At 43.2% G+C, this 19,089-nt stretch overlaps 1 protein-coding gene across 2 annotated transcripts in view; it reads left to right on the top strand.

Moving 5' to 3' along the window:
* Positions 1 to 10,725: 10,725 nt before the first annotated feature.
* Positions 10,726 to 19,089, top strand: part of grik2 (glutamate receptor, ionotropic, kainate 2) — a 340,023-nt gene continuing 331,659 nt past the window's right edge. For both annotated transcript variants that reach the window (XM_082550857.1, XM_082550858.1), the window contains exons 1-2: positions 10,726 to 11,047; positions 13,438 to 13,838. In XM_082550857.1, coding sequence (XP_082406983.1) covers positions 13,724 to 13,838 — 115 coding nt within the window. In that variant the 5' untranslated portion in view covers positions 10,726 to 11,047; positions 13,438 to 13,723. The remainder of the gene's footprint in view (positions 11,048 to 13,437; positions 13,839 to 19,089) is intronic.

Genomic DNA, 19,089 nt, shown 5'->3' with positions numbered 1-19,089 from the left:
AGTCTAAAAATCATGTCCATGTTTTATTGGTGCCTTTGAAACGGGGTTTAAAGTTGCTAAAAACCACAGGGTGGTTACATTCTGTCTCGTAATGGAAACTGTCTCCATCAACTCACCTTCCAATTTCCCTCCACCTGCTTGATTGACATGCAGCCATCCTTTATAGTCAGAAGACTATATTGACTGTCCATCGTAGGGGCTGGGGTCTCCACCATCTAGTTCACTGGACAGGTTATGGCTCTTAGATCTAAGCTTTCCTACCTTCCCACCCCAGTGAAATCTCTAAGTTGTCATCCTTCTCTGTCAGTCTCAGCCTGTTTCCTCCCTGTGCTCAGTTCATCATTTGTGTGCTAGCCAGCTACCTTGCTTTTTTCAGTTTTGGATACCTGCCTAGTGTTGCTGTTGTAAAATCCCCACAGCATTCCAACAGCTCTCATTTTGAGTGTTGATTAAGGTCCAGGTTCTTACTTCAATTTGTCACCTGTCTGTAGCAGAGGAAGTAAGTGTATATGAGTGGATTGATTTATTTACACAGGAATGGCCCTTAAGGTTTTAATTGCCATAGGCAAGATTTTAGACTTCAGCAAGACTTAATATTTACAACTTTCCCCTCTTTTCTTGTAAAATAGTAGAACATTATACTTCATCACACTTCTGAAAAGGGCATCTGTGTCTCAGGTCATAGACAAGGTTGTTCACTTAGCAGCTCAGTCACTGTTGTCTCCATATGCCAGTTTACTACTGGAAGAGATAAACTGTGTGTATGAACAGGTGGATAAGAAAAATTTTATAGTGAAAATTAAATATTGCTAAATTAAAACCATCCACTGCTGCGGTTTTTGTGTGTTCCAACAACACAACAAACCCAGTTGATTCCTTTCAAAGCTGTTCTCCTACAGTGGATGGACAAGACCTGACGCTAATGGGTCTGCTCTCAAAATATTACAAGCAGTACTGTTGAAGTGACAAACAGCAATGTCGCTGTTTGTCACCCAGCTGCTGAGTGACTGCTGGAGACTAGCATCTGAGGATACAGTACATAAGCTACGTTTGTTACATCTTTGACACACTCAGGAATGACGCTGCATTTGATGTAATCACAGAACTATTATGTCACCACATTCCTGTAGATGTTTGCGCCACTCTGTCATGCAGCGAATGGATATTAAAAGCTCTTTATAAATGCACAGCATTTACTGTGTACTGTTGTGTGTTACAACGATGCCCTGTTTCACAAAAGAATGAAACATTAAGAAAGATTTTAAAAAAGGAAGAGAAAAATATGAATGTCCTGCACGGAAATCTAAAACATTTGATGTTTGCTGCTAGTCGGGGCTTATCACCTTCACTCTTTTTCTGAGCACTATGTAGGTGTAGTTTAGTGGTGACTGGAGGACATGAGGCTGACTGTGAGGGGTTATGCTTTCTGCTTAATGAGTAATATTTCTGTTACAGGCAGATAATTTTGCATTTACAGTACGGTAACATTTTTAGTGGCTACGGTATTAAACAACTTCACCTTATTTCATTTAGCTAGGTGTGTGTGTGTGTGTGTGTGTGTGTGTGTGTGTGTGTCTGTCTCAGTTGGCAGACTTTTCTTACCCCAAAGCTCTTAATTTTGTTTCATGTGAACTTATTTCTAAATCTTTCCTCACTGCTAAGAATCATTGCATAAGAATAAATTCTATGATTTTTGTATTAAACTCATGTAAGATGTTGTGTAATGTGTTCATTGTGAACAGTGACAGGGAAGTCAACAAAAATTCTTTGTTATGTTGACTGTAACATAGCTGTTTACGTCTTCTTAAGGCAACCAAATAGTTGCCTCAAAGTGCTTTATGCTGTGAGGTCAAGAATAATACAGAGAAAGCCCCAACAGTCAGACGATCCTCTATAAGTATTTGCTGATGGGTGGGAGACAAGGCAACAGACACACTGTGGAAGAGAGCCAGAGATGAACTAATGATTCAGTCACAGTGGTGTACAAACACCGCTTTGGAAAAGAGGTGAGTGAAGAAGAAGCCCCCAGCAGCCTCGATCTATTGCAACATAACTAAGGAAGGGTTCAGGGTCACTTGGTCGAGCCCTAACGACGAGCTTTATCAAAAAGGAAAGGTTTAAGCCTGATGTTAAAAGACAGATCACCTGAATCCAAACTGGGCGCTGGTTCCACAGAAGATGGGCCTGGAAGCCCTGCCTTCCATCATACTGTGTGATACCTGAACAACCACAAGAAAGCCAGCAGTCTGAGAGCAACGTGTTGTATTGGGGCGAAGGATTTTAAATTCTGTTCTGGATTTTGGAGCGATCCAGTGAGATCCGTGTTCCATCAAATATCGGCTAGAAGACCGCACTTTGCTAGACCCATCCCTGTGAGCCTTGTGGTTATCTTGGTTGGTTTTTGATCGGTTATGCACTTGTGTTGTGACTCGGTGCTCTATAAATAAAACTGAATTACACTGAATTGGATTTGCCCCTGTTTCTGGATTCTGTTACACTTTATGCAAATCCAGCAAATTGAATTTGCTTTTGCACTTTTTAATACACTGAAAGTAATAAAGACAAAACTTTCTTTTATACCTCGTCCTTTTATGTTCAGTCTCTGTGGGACATAAACAAGTTGATTCATACAGAATCAACAAGATCAGAAAAATCTTCAGTGTGAAGGAAAATCTCAGCTGATCAAGTGACATATTTTCAGCTTGCCTGTGTATAGGAATTTCTTTTATTTATGTATTATTCACATTATTTTATTGTATAATGCCTTGGTGCCACTGGACTTTAGCATGTCTCGCACTCATGCAGTTTATTTAATGGAAAACTTCCACAACCCCTGTCTTGCCCAGTGTAAACTGTTTGCATCTTTGTATGTGATTCTTCCACATGAAAGCTTTGCTTTACTTCACTTTGATCACTCCACAGCACTAGGACCAGTCATGGGTAATACTACTTTCAGGCTGCTTATGACCTGTGGTGCAGCGGTTTAGCACTATTTCCTTGTTGGACTAAGTTGGTCTCTTTGGGCCACCCAGCTTCAGTCCAAAGACATGTGAGAATAAATGGTGATTCAGAATTTGCCCAAAGTATGCAGGCGACAGTGAGAGGCTGTCTTTATGTGTTGTTCCTGGACCCAATGATACCTGGTGGATTGGCTCCAGCACACATATACGGATTGTCACGGTCCTCCGTGTCTCCCCGACAATCTCTCTCAGGATTGTTATTGTTAGTCTCTCTCTCTCGCTCCTCACCTGAGTGGAACTCACTGCGGGCTCCCGCCTTTGAGCCATGCACCTGCAACTAATCACTCACCCGCTGCATGTCCAGCCACTACTTAAGACGGCGGCTTCTCATCGCTGGATGGATGTGCGACTGTCATCGGTGTAGCTCCAGCGCATTGCTGCTTTTCATGTGTTTGTCTCCATCAATCGCCTCTTAGATTCAAACCCGTGTTTTTCTTTGCACGCAGACCTTCCTGGACCCGTCCCTGTTTGCTGATTTACCGAGTGTGAGTCAGACGGATCGCGAGTGTTGGCAGAGTGACGTGACCCTTTCTTCTCCTGGATTTTCCGGAGCCCATTCCGCCTCACATTGTATACATCAGTTGGTGTTGCGTAAATAAACTTCGTTGTTACTTTAAGGTCTTTCGGTCCTGCGCTTGAGTCCGCTCGTTCATGCTTGACACGGACGGACATATGGATGCTTGTTTTAGGCAGCAGTACGTAGTTACCAGCAACTCTACATACAAATACACTGGAGTTTGAACTTACATGAATAATGTTGGGCTGCAGATTAATAGAGTGCACGATGATTACAAACATGTATGAAGTGTTTTTAGCTGGATGAGTCACAGTATTGAGGTCAGCTGATCAGTTTGGCCTGCTGCTGGGTTCCACTCCTAGTAAGACACGGCTTAGCAAATTATACTGTGATACTGGAACTCCGACAGTTACTGTAAGAGAAGAGGGGCTTTGCAGAAACTGCAACAGTTATATTACAGCACGATCAGGCTGACCTAAAGTGAACACTCTAATCAGGACAAATACAGGCTCTGTTCAGTGACAGATGGGAAAGCAACCTCTTCACAGATTCAAAGAATTCACTAATAATAAAAATAATAACAGGCTCCAGGTCCCATCAAAAATCTGTAGCAGTGGTCTGCAGCAGCTCTAAGCATCTCTTCTAAAGGGAAGAGGAAACAAGGAAAAACACAGGTTCAGAGGCGGGTTTGAGATGCTCAGAATCTTTTAAAAATATATTTTTCATTTTTTAAAAGAATCATATGGAAAAGCTTAATGCAGAAGACAGCTAACGATTAGTGGCTGAAAGCCCACCCTGACTGCAGACAAACCCCTGATGACCTGGTGATTGTGAAGACGTTAATACGTCGATTGCTTCATTAAAAAAGTTCCTTTCAGAGGCTGTATTGTCCCCATTACCTTCATTTCTGGAAGCCAGCATTAATCAGTGATCACTGCAGCACTCTGTCAGACAGAATTATTCATCTCTAAATAGTATTTTCTCATATCCTATTCTTTTTTATCTTATTCAAGGGTTTCAGATGCCTTTTATGTCCCATGGGTAAGAGTAGTGGAGGTTGTTGGATCACAGAGCTGTCATTGACTATTTATTTGTAGCCCCCACAATTCAACTTTTCATGCTGCACACTGTGGTGGGCAGGAGGGGAGGGGAGCAATCAAAGCTCCCTTTCATTTCAACTCCAGACTGTGGCTTCAGATCAGGCCTTCATCACTGCAGGGATGTGCTCCTCCACCACCAAATTGTACGTCTGTGATGGTTGCAGTTATTTCTGTCTGATGGACTCATTTTGTTCCCTCCATTTCTCATCCTGCATTTTGATTGGCCCAGAGCTAAAATACTGTTTATATCAAGCAGTGAATTCAGGAATTGGATCCAAAAAACCACAAACAAGAAAGGACACAGCAAAGCATGGGATGTAATTATGTCTGTTTCAATGCAAATCAAGATGTGTCAGCATTTTCCACAAATTATTTTCTCTAATGCTGACATATCATCACATGCTTCTGGAAGGAAGGTGTTTGCTATGCCTGCGGTGCAGGTGTTTCTGTCAACACACACATGTGCACACATGTCTGTCTATCTAAAAAACAGTAATAATAATAATATTTATATTTATAACAAGGTGCAATAATAATTAATGTGCAAAATAACAGCGTGCAATACAAATACACTTCTTCTTCTTTTTTATTACTAAGTTATTATACTGTGTTGTGTTGTTTGTGCTGCGTTGTGATGTGTCGTATTGTGTCGTGTTGTGTTACATGTAGTGCCGACGTAGGACAGTTTTCCAATTTCATTGTACTATTGTACTATGTATGACTGCGCAATGACAATAAAGAGTTATCTTATCTTATCTTATCTTATCTTATCTTATCTATCTATCTATCTATCTATCTATCTATCTATCTATCTATCTATCTATCTATCTATCTATCTATCTATCTATCTATATAGACTGTTGATGTCGGTGTAATAAATATATTATGTATGTATATGTATATCTATAGATATATAAATAATGGTTAGAACTACGATCCAGGATGAAATTAAAGATGAGTACACCAGAACGATGGCCACAACTGATCTTGTGATTAGTGAATACCTCAGACAGCAAAAACCTGAGAAAGAAGAGGAAGAATCATGGAAAGACAGCCCCTGCATGGCATGTACCACCTACAGAAGAAGTGACGGATATTGAAACATCCTACCAAAGAAAGGACAAGCTCGACAGAGGCTCTACCAAATCAGGCAGGACCCCGGGTGCAGGCTGTGCAAAGATGCCCCTGCACATAACAGCAGGGTGCAAGACGCTACCTGGCAGGGCATACATGGGACACCATAACTGAGCGGCTGCCATATATAAACAGGAACATGTGTGCTGAGTGTAACCGGGACATTCCAAGGTCAAAATGAATCACGCCCCTAAAGGTGGTTGAGAATGACCGAGCTGAGATCCTGTGGGATTTTCTGGAGCTCCTCTCTGAGCCCTTCGTACTTCTCCAGGTTCTCGTGTTCCTGATGTTGTTGTCTCTTCATATCGCTACATCTATCACTACGGCTGTCTTTGTCTGCTTGTGCATGAGGGCAGCAAGTGATTAGCATGACAAATATTCAGTGACGTATAAATGTAGGTGATTGCAACACATGATCATTTTTTATTGCAGTGTGGAGTTTTTCCTGGAGTTTTGTCATAACACAAAATAGTTGACAAATCTCAATATGACCTTTTCATTTGGCCAACAAATATACTAATGTTTCTGCCTCATGGTCTTCATCAGATCATAAAACCAAAAAGGTTTTGGTAATTTGTAGAAATAAAATCACACGATAATTCGCCTCCTGGTCTCACATCCAACAACGCAATAACAGTTACACAAACACAGCAGTGTGATTGCGTCTGAGGTTATATTTTGGATTGACTGATCGCTGGAAGAGTTACATGTTCATGCTCAGCGAAACATAGAGTTGCAGAGCGGCCTTGTTTGGCCCCAGGATAGTGTTTGGCTATGGCATTCTTCCCAGTATGGATGGCTCCCAGTACGGATGGCTCCCAGTACGGATGGATGTTTTATGTTCTGAAATTTATTGTGCTCTTTGTTTGTCCAATGTAAACTTGGACACAGAAGCATTTAAGAATTTAGATGACTGCTGTTGAATTGCAGTCATGTTGTACATTGTACTGCAGAATAGATTAGAAGTATAATGAGGTTTGGTAGCATGTCTGCCACTGCAGGAACCTCAGCGTAGACACAGAGGAAACAGTGTTTGCAGGTCATTGCATGGTTGTGTGCCGCTTTGTACGACGGTGCCCAGCTTTAGGTTGCTGTTAGAGCTTCGTCAGGAGTGACCCTGAGGCATGGGATACACATCAAACTGTGACACCTCTGGCTTGCTGTGGCAGTCTACACAGAGCTGTATAGACCCATCTTTCTTCATCACAAGAACAACATGCTCTCTGTGAGCCATCTATTACTCTCATCTCCAGCACAGCATGTTGGGTAATCTATAGGACCCTGGGTCCATGACATCTCTGCCTTTCACCCACACCAGGGTGTCTTCTCCAGTGCAGGTGTCACGCCTCATTGTCACATAATGCTATGACTGTACTGCATCAGTGCACACCATGTGACCATCAATTTTTAACACTTGGTTGAGGCCAAGCTATTGTGTCATCACAAGACTGCTTCCATCATCGTGGCACAGACTCCACATGACCCTAACTATCATGAGTGCACCCTGAACTTCTCCAGGACCCCCTGAACTATCATGTGCATCTCTCACTCAGATGTCCCTGACTGCAGCCTCCTAGCTGGTGTGTCATTGGGCTCCTGGGTGAAGGCTAATAGCCGATCTTCTCTCCCCATACAAGAGTCACAGAAGCAGCGAGGATGTCCTCCAGGGAGATGCATCTCAAGCTACTGTTGCTGCACTGCTACCCCCTCCCAGTCCATTGTGGCCAGCTCTGCTGCAATCTGTGCATCGCTTGCAACAGCCTCATGGGACGGGGCCGACGTCCTAGTGTTGAGGCTACCTGGAGGCCAGTGTAAATGTCTGCCATTGTCGAAACGCCGTGACATAAACAGACGAAACAGCACTTCCAGATCATTACATGATTCATCGTGGTTTCACAAAGATTTTGCACTGAGCTGCTTTGTGCAACACTGACACGTTAGCTTCAGGTTGCTGTTGCAGCTTCCTGCTGCCATCTCCAATCACCACGGCGGTCTGGCAAGGAAGGAGCGGCTAGCAGGTCCCGCAGGCATGCAGCGTGGACGTTAGCTGGGCAACTTGGAGGCCAGTCAGTTAGAACAACAGACTTTTATTTGGCATTAACTGAAGACCATAAGATCACACAGCAAGGTCTCCACGGCTCTACGCATTCATACAAACATGTTCCAGGGTTAGGTGGTTCCTGCCGCCAGCCCGTTACAGTGGTGAGGTCTCTCTAAAACAGATGCACGGAGAGCAGCGTGCTGGACTGTAATGGCTGCCCCCGCCCTCACTGTAGGAGACTCCAACTACTACAGTAATATGACGACACCCCGTAGAGGTGCTATGCCATAATAAGGGTTGTTACATCACACACATCTGCCCCAGGGCACTACTGTAAAATAGGAGACACAAATGGCAGCTGTGCCAGTCAGACACCCTTAGCACTGCCCCGAACCAGGAAACAAACTCTGTCACGACAGGACTGTTTGAGTGAAAGGATAAATGAGCTCTCAAAATGACAGAGGGGGAGATGGCTCTCCTTTTAAGATGTGCCAGTGCCAGTTATGTTTCTGATTGCAATGGTTAAACTCAGCGATGAAAGTCATTCTTTCTTTGTGGCAGTTGGGATTTTAGAGCATGTTGATGCTCTGTCGATGATGGAGGGATGGTTCTTTCTTTCTTTGGATCTTGATTTCCTCTCCTTTGCCACACTGTTCCTCCTAAGGCGTGTAAATTGCTCACCCTGCCATGTTTTCCATGGTGTTGCTGTAGACAAGAGTTACTTTCCATAGAGAAATGGTTTCTGTTTAACGATGGCTACATCTAAAATACTTACAGTGTTTAAGTCACATGTCATTTCTACATCTTTCTCTTTGATCTGAGCCAGTTCACATTAGTGCTGTGGATTGTCTCTTCCTCCCACTGTGCCACAATCAGGGATACATGTGTTGTAGCAGCTGCTCCCCTTAACCTGTACAAAGTAGCTGACCTGAGATAATTATCTGGTAAAACTACAGTGAGCATTTGTAAAAATTTGAGTAATTTGTTGGGGTGTCGTTGGGAAAGATATAAAGCTGTTTCATTTGGGATGCAATCATAGACTCTTCCATGGATACGAGTATTGTGGGATTGTCTACAATGTAACCTTCCACGCAGGTTAGTGAATCTTTTTCTTTCTTTCAAGAAGGACGGAGTTGATGCTACAGTATCATTCAGGTAATCCACACACTTTGTTAGCGCTTCTGTGGATTATTCAACAGCTCTCGGTGGGAATTATTTACATTTTTGCATCTTTGGATTCCCATAAATGACTGAATATTGTTCTGAGTAAAATTCAAACTCACAGCGAGATCCACAGACATTTAATTTAGTGGATGACTTCTAAGCTCTTCATAGTTCTCTCAACATTCAAAAGCATCTGAGTCCACTAACAGTTTACATCCATGATCATAATCACCCCTCTAGTCTGCAGATTGGATTTCTTTATTTGACTCAGTTGAAGCATGAAGCTCAGCCCTGGCGAGCTATATTTTAGTCCTCTGCCTCTTTTATTTATGTTCTTTTGAGTAGTTGGATCTTCTAAGCGACTCGTTTCGCTGTTTTTGGTTTAAAGGGGAATTCAGGCCCAGGTTGTTTGCACATTGCTTTTTCATTCCAAGGATTTTCAAGGACTTCAGTACTTTTGTATTCATTTGACCATTTTGACATTTATTTTTAAGAAACAGCTTTCACAATTGTGACCAAAATGACACATTAAAAACATCAGAAACACATCACAGCAGGCAGCAGTGATGTGTAAAACAAACATGAGTGGGTCGTATGTGTGAGACAGTCAGCTTGTGTTACAATACAAAGCTGAGAATGTGAGGGTGCTTTGGTGATGAGGCTTCACGGTGTGCAGCGTCTCTCTAACGAGTCAACGCAAAGATGATGTGATGCTAGCATCATGTCCATGTGCTCAGTACCTTCTTGGTGCAGAAATGTTATATTTTCCTAGTTAATCTGCTTTAACAACAACAATGAAAATCATTTTTATTCTTTACTTAATTTAAACATGTTGTACATTCTGTTTTGTTTCTTCCAGAATTTTTATTAAAAAGTTTCACATTTTTACTTTCATAGTAAGTTGGATATTTTATCTTATGTTTGTGTGTACATTTATTCATTGTTTTGTATTTTCACAGTTGGTTTAATTATTTTAAACTAATATTTTTGGTTATTAAACAGGTAAGTTGGTGCATTCCTGAAGCCAGTGAATTCTGACAGTGTTGATGGGGAATCTTGCTGCTGACAAAATGTTTTCATAATGACTGTCACATTTTTAGTGCTGTTATATGGAAAATCTAAAAAGGTTTCCCATCACTGTTACTCTCAGCACTGCAGTATAATTGGTATATTTAATGTAAGGTAATAAAAAACGACCCTCTGCCTTCAGTTTATAGAACTGATAGGAGGCTTCATTGTGTTCTTTCCACAAGGAATAAATAGTAAACATGAAACACAAATGCAAAATTAATTGTGTCCTCTCTTGCATTAAGTTCTACAAAAACCATATGGTACTCTTAGCAGTTAATTTAGGAAACTTCTACTTTTTTAACCACCAAACACTGATTTTTTTTTTTACGATAAAATGTAATTTACGGAGTAAGTATTTTCCACACGCAGTGCACATTTGAAGCGCAAATATGTGACCGGACTGAAGCAGCCAGCTGCGCTGGGTCCACCAAGCTCAGTATTAATCCACTAAACACGGGGCTCTGCAGCAGCGAGGCCCCGCGATAGAAAACCCCTTCTTTAAATTCCTTTGGAAACCTCACTGTCACAGTTTGAGATTCAACTGCACACTGCTGCATGAAATGATACCTGCGGGAGAATAAAGACAAAGTAGCTCTTAGTACTTAATGAAGGCAATCTCCATCCCATTGTGATGCGCATTTATTCAGCCTCGTGGCATATAAGCAATCTACGGGATCAGGCTTACCGAGCCGGTATGTCCTGTGGTCACTGCCACAACCCCAAACTGTAAGGTGTAGGCATCTAAAGGATTGGAGCCTCAGTCTGAGCTGACAGTCGCCCCGCTGGGGGAAGCTGCAGACGGTGAGCCTTCAGTCCGGAGCGTCCCCCTGTTGCTTTAAGCAGTGCGTCCTGCCGTCCGACAGGAGGCGTGTCTCCCCCACGGCCGGAGCTCAGCGCTACCAGATGAGAGCGCGGGGGAAGCGACACGGTTCTTCCATAGAAACAAATCAACTTCTTTGTGCTGCTTTGATGACTCTTCTCTGCTCACGCTCTGTCTGAGGTAGGCACGCTTTTTTCTCCAAACTTTACACTTATTTCACGATCCTCTGGATTTGTTCAGGAACAGGTCAGGTCGTGTGGAAACAGATCAGACCCAGGTAGAAGCTTTTTCGCGTCGTTTTCCAACCTCCGCCGCTGACGCCTCAGGCGCGGTTTGAAGTTGGTCCGTGCACTTTATCCAGACACCTTTAGAAAGAACGATGTCCATGTCTCAAACACGGCTCGGATTTGTGCTTCAGAAACTCTGAAGGAAAGTGACCTCCCATGTTTATGCACGACCTCTGTGTAGAGACGCTTGTCACCTTACGACTACCTCCTCCTCTTTCTCCTCGTTCTCGGCCTGGTGCTCTTACTGCTGTGGGCTCGTAAGACATTACAAGGGTCGTTAAATTTCCACCATGATCCACTTTATGAATGATCCGTAAATAACGTCTCTAGTTCGCGCGGTTTGATGGAAACTCAGGAGATGAGCCGCACATTTGAAACCCACAGTCCACAAGCGCATTAGCTGTAAATCAACTTTATCATCGGGCAGTGCTGCCGGTGGAGAGGCTCCTCTCATGCGCTCTTTACGCCCTTTCCAAATGCACAAAGGGACATTTGTTGACCTGTAAGTCTGTCTGTGAAAATAGGAGAGATCCGGATGAGTCTGTGTGCTGGTGCCAAGTGTGAGGTCATTTTTACCTGTACAGTCCAGCACTTCTCTACATTAGCTTGTAAAGCTGCCTCTTGTTTTTCTCCCGACCTTTGTGTCCAGCTTTTAACTCGAGGTTGTAATTTCCTTTTGATTTAGCAAACATAGTAACGTCCTGTGAAATCTGAGGATGAAATGACAAACAACGTTACAATCACAGCCAATAGTAATACAGCAGTAATATCAGTTATTTGGTGTGACAGGTGAAGTGTAATGGCCCTCACACAATATTCACCAGAATCGTTTTACATTTACCTTCTGCACACCCACCTGCATGTCTATAAATGGCGGGCACAGCAGTAGTTTTCTGTGTTGCCTACAAAAAATGATTGCAAATATGGAATCAGACGCTTAGGAGTAACAGGATAACCCTGACCCAAACTATGGATCATCAGTCCAAACAGAACATCTCTGCTAATTAAGGAGGCAAGCGAGCAGAGGAAGCTGGCATCATAACGGGAGCATATGTGAAAGCCAGTGATCTCCTGCTGAAGCCTCGGTGAAATCAAGCCTCTGTTCGTGGTGCTGAAACACACTCGGAGTATCTCCTGCTTTAACACACATTCTCTGTTCAGGTGCTGAAATAGCCGCAATGAAAAGCTGGATGTGAAACACAGGCGGTGTCTGCGCTGTGGAAAACTCAAAGCCAGACTAAAGTCCGTGGCCTAAACGTTAAAGCCCACAGAGAAAGTCCGTGTTAGCACTCCGTCATCATTACCTTATTTACCTTGTATTTTCAGTAGTTGGCAGCTGGGATTGGAGCGAATATATTTTTATTTAATGCATTTTAAATTATCCCCACTTCCGTACACCGTCGCCGCGTCTGCGTTTATAATCTATAAATTTCGGAAATTATGCAGCACATTAATATGATGACTGAAATTCTAACTGAAAATTTAGAAACAAATACATTTAGTTTTTTGGGGCTTTTTTGCCTAAAAATCCTGTGACTGTTGTTAAAATGTTAGCTGAGTATATTGTTTCATTTCTAAATGCCATCCGAATAGAGAGCGTTCCAGTCACACGGACTTCACCTTCAATAATTCTGTGCTGCTATAAAACGACAGTGCCTCCAGAGTCAGGCACGAAACAGGTGAAATGTAAATTTGATATCGAGGCTTGTGTCTAACAGGTTGCCCAGTCTCGGTCTGAGAAGAATGAATTTCAAAAAAGGAAAAGTAATTCCAAAGACAGAAGTCGAGTGCTGAAACACCGGCGCGCCGAGCGCAGCCTATTCATCACGCTGAGTTACAGTGACAGCTTTGCTTCACACATGGAGCCCACGCAGTCCGTGCTTGAATGACTTCGATCAAACACTGGCGATCATTTCGAATTCATGGCTTGGCTTTTATGGGGCTGTGCACGACGGTGTTCGGCCGACGCAGATTGAGCCGAACCGGAGAAACGTCAGCGCGGCGGCTGGCAAGCTGGCCGGGGATACAGCAGGGAAAGGAGTGCGGGAGGTATGGCACTTTGGGTAGGGGACACAGATCCAAGAGTGAAGTGTGAGCAGCCCCGTCCATCCTATGCGCTCGACGTCAGATGCTGTGCGGCAGTGCAGCGGGAGGAGCTCGGACTGGGGAGGCTGCTCAGACCGCTTCACTGTCTTTCACTCTCACTTTGTCACTTCGGTAACCCCCCACCCCTCCCCCCAGCCCCAACTCTCACCCTCTTCTATCTCTTCCTTTGTCTTTCAGTAAATGGATTTCCCCGCCTAGCATGGATGCCCCGACACCACCACCTCCACATTCACCATCCTTTTCCTCAGCTGAGGTCTTTTTCTTCTTGGCGCAGTGAGCTGGACTCGTACTGATTTTTCCCCTCTTGCCAAATGGATGTGGGAAAACCGCTGCTCAGCCCGCTGGTGAAGATCATGCCTTGATCTTACAGCTGCCTGAATTCACGTCGTTTGGGTTAAAGAGAAAACAATACAGAGGAATATACCGATCCAGGGATTTAAATCCAGCGCACCAAACAAGCACCATGAAGATCCCCCACCTGATATTTAAAGCCAGGCTCAGGTGCACCGTCAAGCTTCTACTGCTGCTAACACACTGTGTGGGGCTTTTACATGGGATGCCACATGTCCTGAGATTTGGTAAGCTGCTTCTTTTCTGTCTTCTGTTCAAAAGTTTCACTGCTGTGTTTTCACCCCATAAATGATGTTGCTCCATCCCCACCTGTTGGGGACTCGCTGTTTCTCCCTGTCCCTGCTCTGCTCTTCTGACTGTTATTTGCAGAGTACCAAGAAATTTGGCATAAGGGTCGTGTGTTCAGAGAGTTGGCACAGACCTGCTGCACAGAACGAATTTATGAATGGCCCACAAGTTTAAGGGAGTGGGCAGTGTGTAACAAAATTACCAGCGTAAACATTCACAGATGTTAACAGGAGTGATGCGCTTATCCCACCCGTGTGTTTATGAGGTGATTTCAGGTGTGATGTACTGATGTGGTGATTTTTGTGAAATTACACTTATTATTTCTTTTATACAAAGAATAATATTCATACACTTTAACTCCGTGCTGACGCTCAGAAACACATCTGGATGCTTTAGAATACAACAAAGGAACCACATGTGGTTTTTCTAACACATTCATGCTAAATGATACGCAGGCAGGACATCTTCCAACCCCCATGATTTTGTAGCTGCATCATTTTATTACATTAAATTATATTCTCGAATTATTTTAAATACAAGTTGAATTGACTAATTTACAGACTTGAATGCGATGCTTGCAAAAGCTTAAAGCCACTGATTTCACCGAACAGTGTGGCTAAAATAGTGACGAAAATAATTGAACAAAGGTCAACTTTTTGTTGAATTTCATCCATCAGGTCACGGTGAGGAACAGACGTAAAGCCACATACAAACACAGACATACGCAGAATGCACAAAGTGTTTTAACATAAACGTGCTTCTTCTTAACAACATCACGCCGTTTATTCACTGAAAATAAATATAGTAAAAGGATCCTGTGTAATTAAAGCCACGGTGAACATTTCTTGAATTCATTAATAGGAAGTGATGAAGTGCAAATTGATTTTCTGCTGGTGGAGCTGTGTTGGATCTACACGACACACGTGAAGAGAACGAGGAGACTCTGGGCTCTTCGGTGTGTCTTTGCATTACGCTGACTGCCTCCCACACTTATTCAGTGCACATGTAGAGTGGACACAGAATGCCCCATTAGCACCACAGTCCTTTACTGCTCTGTGATTAACCGGCCTGTGGGACAGGTTGTTGCTTTTTTGCCACCCGCCGGCCACTTGTGTGTGCTCAGGAGGCATCAAGCTTTCATTACAGAATGCAATGGACCTGCTGAAACATTCAGTGTAAGCACTGCATCAAATATCCATTAGAGTCCTTTATCCTGGGACAACACAAATGTACATTAATATTAAGCATGCTGTTTGCAGATAGGTGGGAAAACTTGTAAAAAACACACTAAATAACCAGCCGTCAAAATCAAAGTTAAAGATGCTGCTGACGAACCGCAAAACATGCTTCCCCATGGTCCAGCTCATCAGCGTCTGTCAGTGGACACACTTCATATCCCTGCGTTTTGTGTTTGAGATTTGAATTTTCAGGCTCTGTGTCAGGAATGACGTCATGTTAGTCGCAAGACATATTGAGACTGTCACAGAAGACACAGGCCCAGTGATGACGACATGTAGAACTATAGGGGCCCATTAATTGCATTTTTTTCATGCATGTATTCCCTAAGGCTCAGTGCATACTGACGTTTTTCCCTTAGTCCTCCCATATAGTCAGATTTCACCAAATAGAGAGGTTAACCCTGCAAAAACTCAACTACAGTTACAGGTTTAATGCACCTTATTATCAAACAGCAAGGAAGACATGTGAAAGTCCAAAGTCCATACATGACAAAATTATGGAATCACAGTGACTGTAAAGCATTAACAGTAATCATCATCATCAAATGATCCTCTCTGAGGATGATGCTGTTATTGCAGTCACCTTTGCTTGCAGCTTCTTTGTAAGTCGCCCTGCATAGCTGCACACGTATATGTACATAGAGACGGGAAGAAACCTGGTGGTTAAAACAGAGCTAACTAAGATATCAAACAAGCAGATGAAATAAAACAGGTAACGGCAGGAACACAGTCCCAAGCAGGTACAGCTTGTGGGATGTTAGCAGGCTAGATTTCATGAACACGGTGGGTCAGATAACTCCTGAACACTCGGTATTACTCCACACTTCAGCCTATGTGAGCTGGAACAGCAGTTACAGCAAGTAGAAGCTCACAACCAATTCAGCACATTTAAGAGTCGTCACTGTTAGAAATACACTCCCAAAAAACCAATAGAGTAAAGCTGCCGCGGCTGGTGTGCCCGGCTCCTGGGAGAGCAAACAGACGTTACAGGAACACTGAGTTCTTATAAAACCTTTGAAACAGAACTTTTAAACGCTTAAAATTATTTTTATCCAGCTGAGCAGAGAACAGAGACATTACATCGCAGCGAGACTTTAAATGTGATCGTGTGTCTTTTGAAGACAGACACATGCTGACAGAAACCTCGTAACTGAATTTTCCCATGGCCCATTGAAGCTAAAGCCTGAGTCGGATCAGCTGGAAGCACTGACCCGTGATGACATGGGACCTAGTATCTGTGTAACATTGACTCCAGCCTGCTGCCTCTGCTGAGATGTCCCAGAGTTTTGAGGAGATGTAATGCACACAGGTGAGGTCAAATTGGATTACCTGTGTGTGGAAGAAGTCACATTCAGGGGCACCTCACAGAAATACTGGGGCACTGTGTTTCATACGTTCACCTCCCGAGCTGGTGTTAGAAAGCAGACGGCTCTACCACTTAGAAAAAGCAACATTAACAGAGAAGTTTAGGTCGAAGAGGTGCTCCGACTATAGAAAGTTGTCAAAATAGAGCATTTTTCATCAGTCGTACAAAGATCCTCAAATCTGAAAGAAGCGAGTTGAAATTGGATTTCTGTACAGTAAAGTTTGCACCGTGCCTCTGTTATGTCTCCAGCATGGGTGTTGAGTATGTTGCATTGGCTGCACTGGTGAGCATTAGTATGAAGGTCAGTGTTTAATGGGCCATACAAGCTAAATGCTGCAGGTCAGGGCCAGACCTCACTCCCCGACAAGCCTGACTGTCAATAAGTGAACAGAAGAGTAGACCTGGCCTGGGCCTCACTCATTGCAAATAAAATGATTTGCAGAGAACCAAAAGATACTTGAAAGTAATGTACAGCAAAGTGTGCTGTGCAATATCGTGTCAGAACCAAACAAGCTAATTAATGTAGCGTTAGGTGTGTTTTTCCAGGAATATGACTGATCACAGATGTCACTCCAAAAGCATTAAACTGTGTTTGGATGCTCAGCTGAAGGATGGGATCTCTTCCTGTTTCTATAAAGGAGAATGGCAGTCATGGAGGCTGCACAGACAGCCAGGAACTACGTCAAACATTTGGACCACGAGCAGTAAATGAGCTGCTCTCTTTATGGCCCACCACGATATTTACTCTGCGGCAAATAAAGTCTGTCGAGCTGGTGGTAACAGATGGTAGAAGAAGAGAAAGTCTGATGACAAAGAGAGTTAACAGAAGTGAAAAGAGTCTGAGAGAGTCACACATAAGGAAATATGGTCGTCTCTACACGGTGATAACCTGAAAGACTTCACACCCGATCCCGAGGGTGTCGTTAGATGAGCAGTGAAAAGAGGACAATCGTTCTGAGCAGCCTCTTTATGGCCTTTGGACATGGAGACGATGGACAGGACAGGCTGGACCTAAACAGACCAAGCAGCTGTTGAACAAAACAAGCAGCTGTTTTGTTCAACAGCTGCTTGGTTTAAATCCACTGTGGTCGTGTCGAGGCCAAACACAGGAACAATCAAGTCCAAAAAAAAAAAAAAAATATATATATATATATATTTTTTTTCTCTAAATGACATCAGAAACAGCAGTATGCGACATTACGTGATGGCAGAGCTTCAGTTCATCCTTTGTCATTTTTTTTTTTTTTTTAATAAATAGGACAGGGGGAATGAATGAGAGAAAGAAAGAAAACCAAAGGGGAGAAGAGACGGTGAGAAGGGGGGGGAAGAGAGAGAAAAAAAAAAGAACTCCTGGGTCAATCAAGTCCAAATATAAATGTTTCCTTTCTGTACTCAAATAAAGCTCAGTGCTGACGTCTGTGTGTCTTTATCATGAACACGTGTGTGTGTAGCTCTGATTGTGTGTCAGTGATTCAGTGTCTTGCCGTGACTTACAGGCTTTGTGTAGTGAGATGTAATCATGTGAGCCGAGTCTAAAGTGTGAAACAACGACAGCGTGTGATTTCTCTATTACTTCATTTTTTACGCGCATGATTTTTTTTTAACATTAGCATCAGAGGAGGTCAGAGGTCAGTGAGACTGGAAAAGTGTGCCTTAAATACAAATGTATTATTATCATATGTAACAACCAGTGCTGCAATTTTTGGAATAATAATAAAATAAATATACATTTCAATAAAACTACAAAGTGAATCTTTCAAATGTGGTCAACGTATGTTTTTCTAAATTTAGAGTCTGTGAAAATATGTGTTACCAAAACACATGAGTCACATGTATGGATTTGGAAAGAAAAGCGTCTGGACTTCTTTAAGTTACTTGAAGACGTTTCACCTCTCATCCGAGAAGCTTCTTCAGTTCTAAGGTCAAATGGTGGAGAGTCCCAGATATAAACCTAGTGGGAGTTTCCCCCCACAGAGGGACAAAAGGACCCCTGATGATCCTCTAATCACATGAGCCAAGGTGTGAAACTGGGTGTGGGTCTCAATCAGCCAGAGTTTCGGGTGAGTTCATTGTGAAACCTGGCCCCACCTTATCATGCGAATTCCTGAGGTCAGATGGCCCAGGATGTGAGTGGGCGTTAAGGCGTCTGGTGAGGGATCTCAAAACTGGATTATAGATGGCAGAGAGTTGGTGTCGTAAACCAAACCTCTTTCAAACCATCTGTTCTCTCTGTCCAAAATGTGAACGTTGGCATCCTCGAAAGAGTGTCCTTTATCCTTAAGATGCAGATAGACTGCTGAGTCTTGTCCCGTGGAGGTGGCTCTTCTGTGCCATGCGCTTTAAAATAGCCAAGAGCCTTTGAGCTCACCCAAAACCTCGGCTGATTGTGATTACACCAATTTTCATGCCTTGGCTCATGTGATTAGGGTAGAGGATCATCAGAGGGTCCATTGTCCCTCTTTGGGGGGAAACTCCCACTAGGTTTATATCTGGGACTCTCCACCATTTGACCTTAGAACTGAAGAAGCTTCTCGGATGAGAGGTGAAACGTCTTCAAGCAACTTAAAGAAGTCCAGACGCTTTTCT

Source organism: Aulonocara stuartgranti (genome assembly GCF_965226115.1).
Source record: "Aulonocara stuartgranti genome assembly, chromosome: 11".
Classification (NCBI taxonomy): Eukaryota; Metazoa; Chordata; class Actinopteri; order Cichliformes; family Cichlidae; genus Aulonocara; species Aulonocara stuartgranti.
This window is presented reverse-complemented; position numbering and strand designations above follow the sequence as displayed.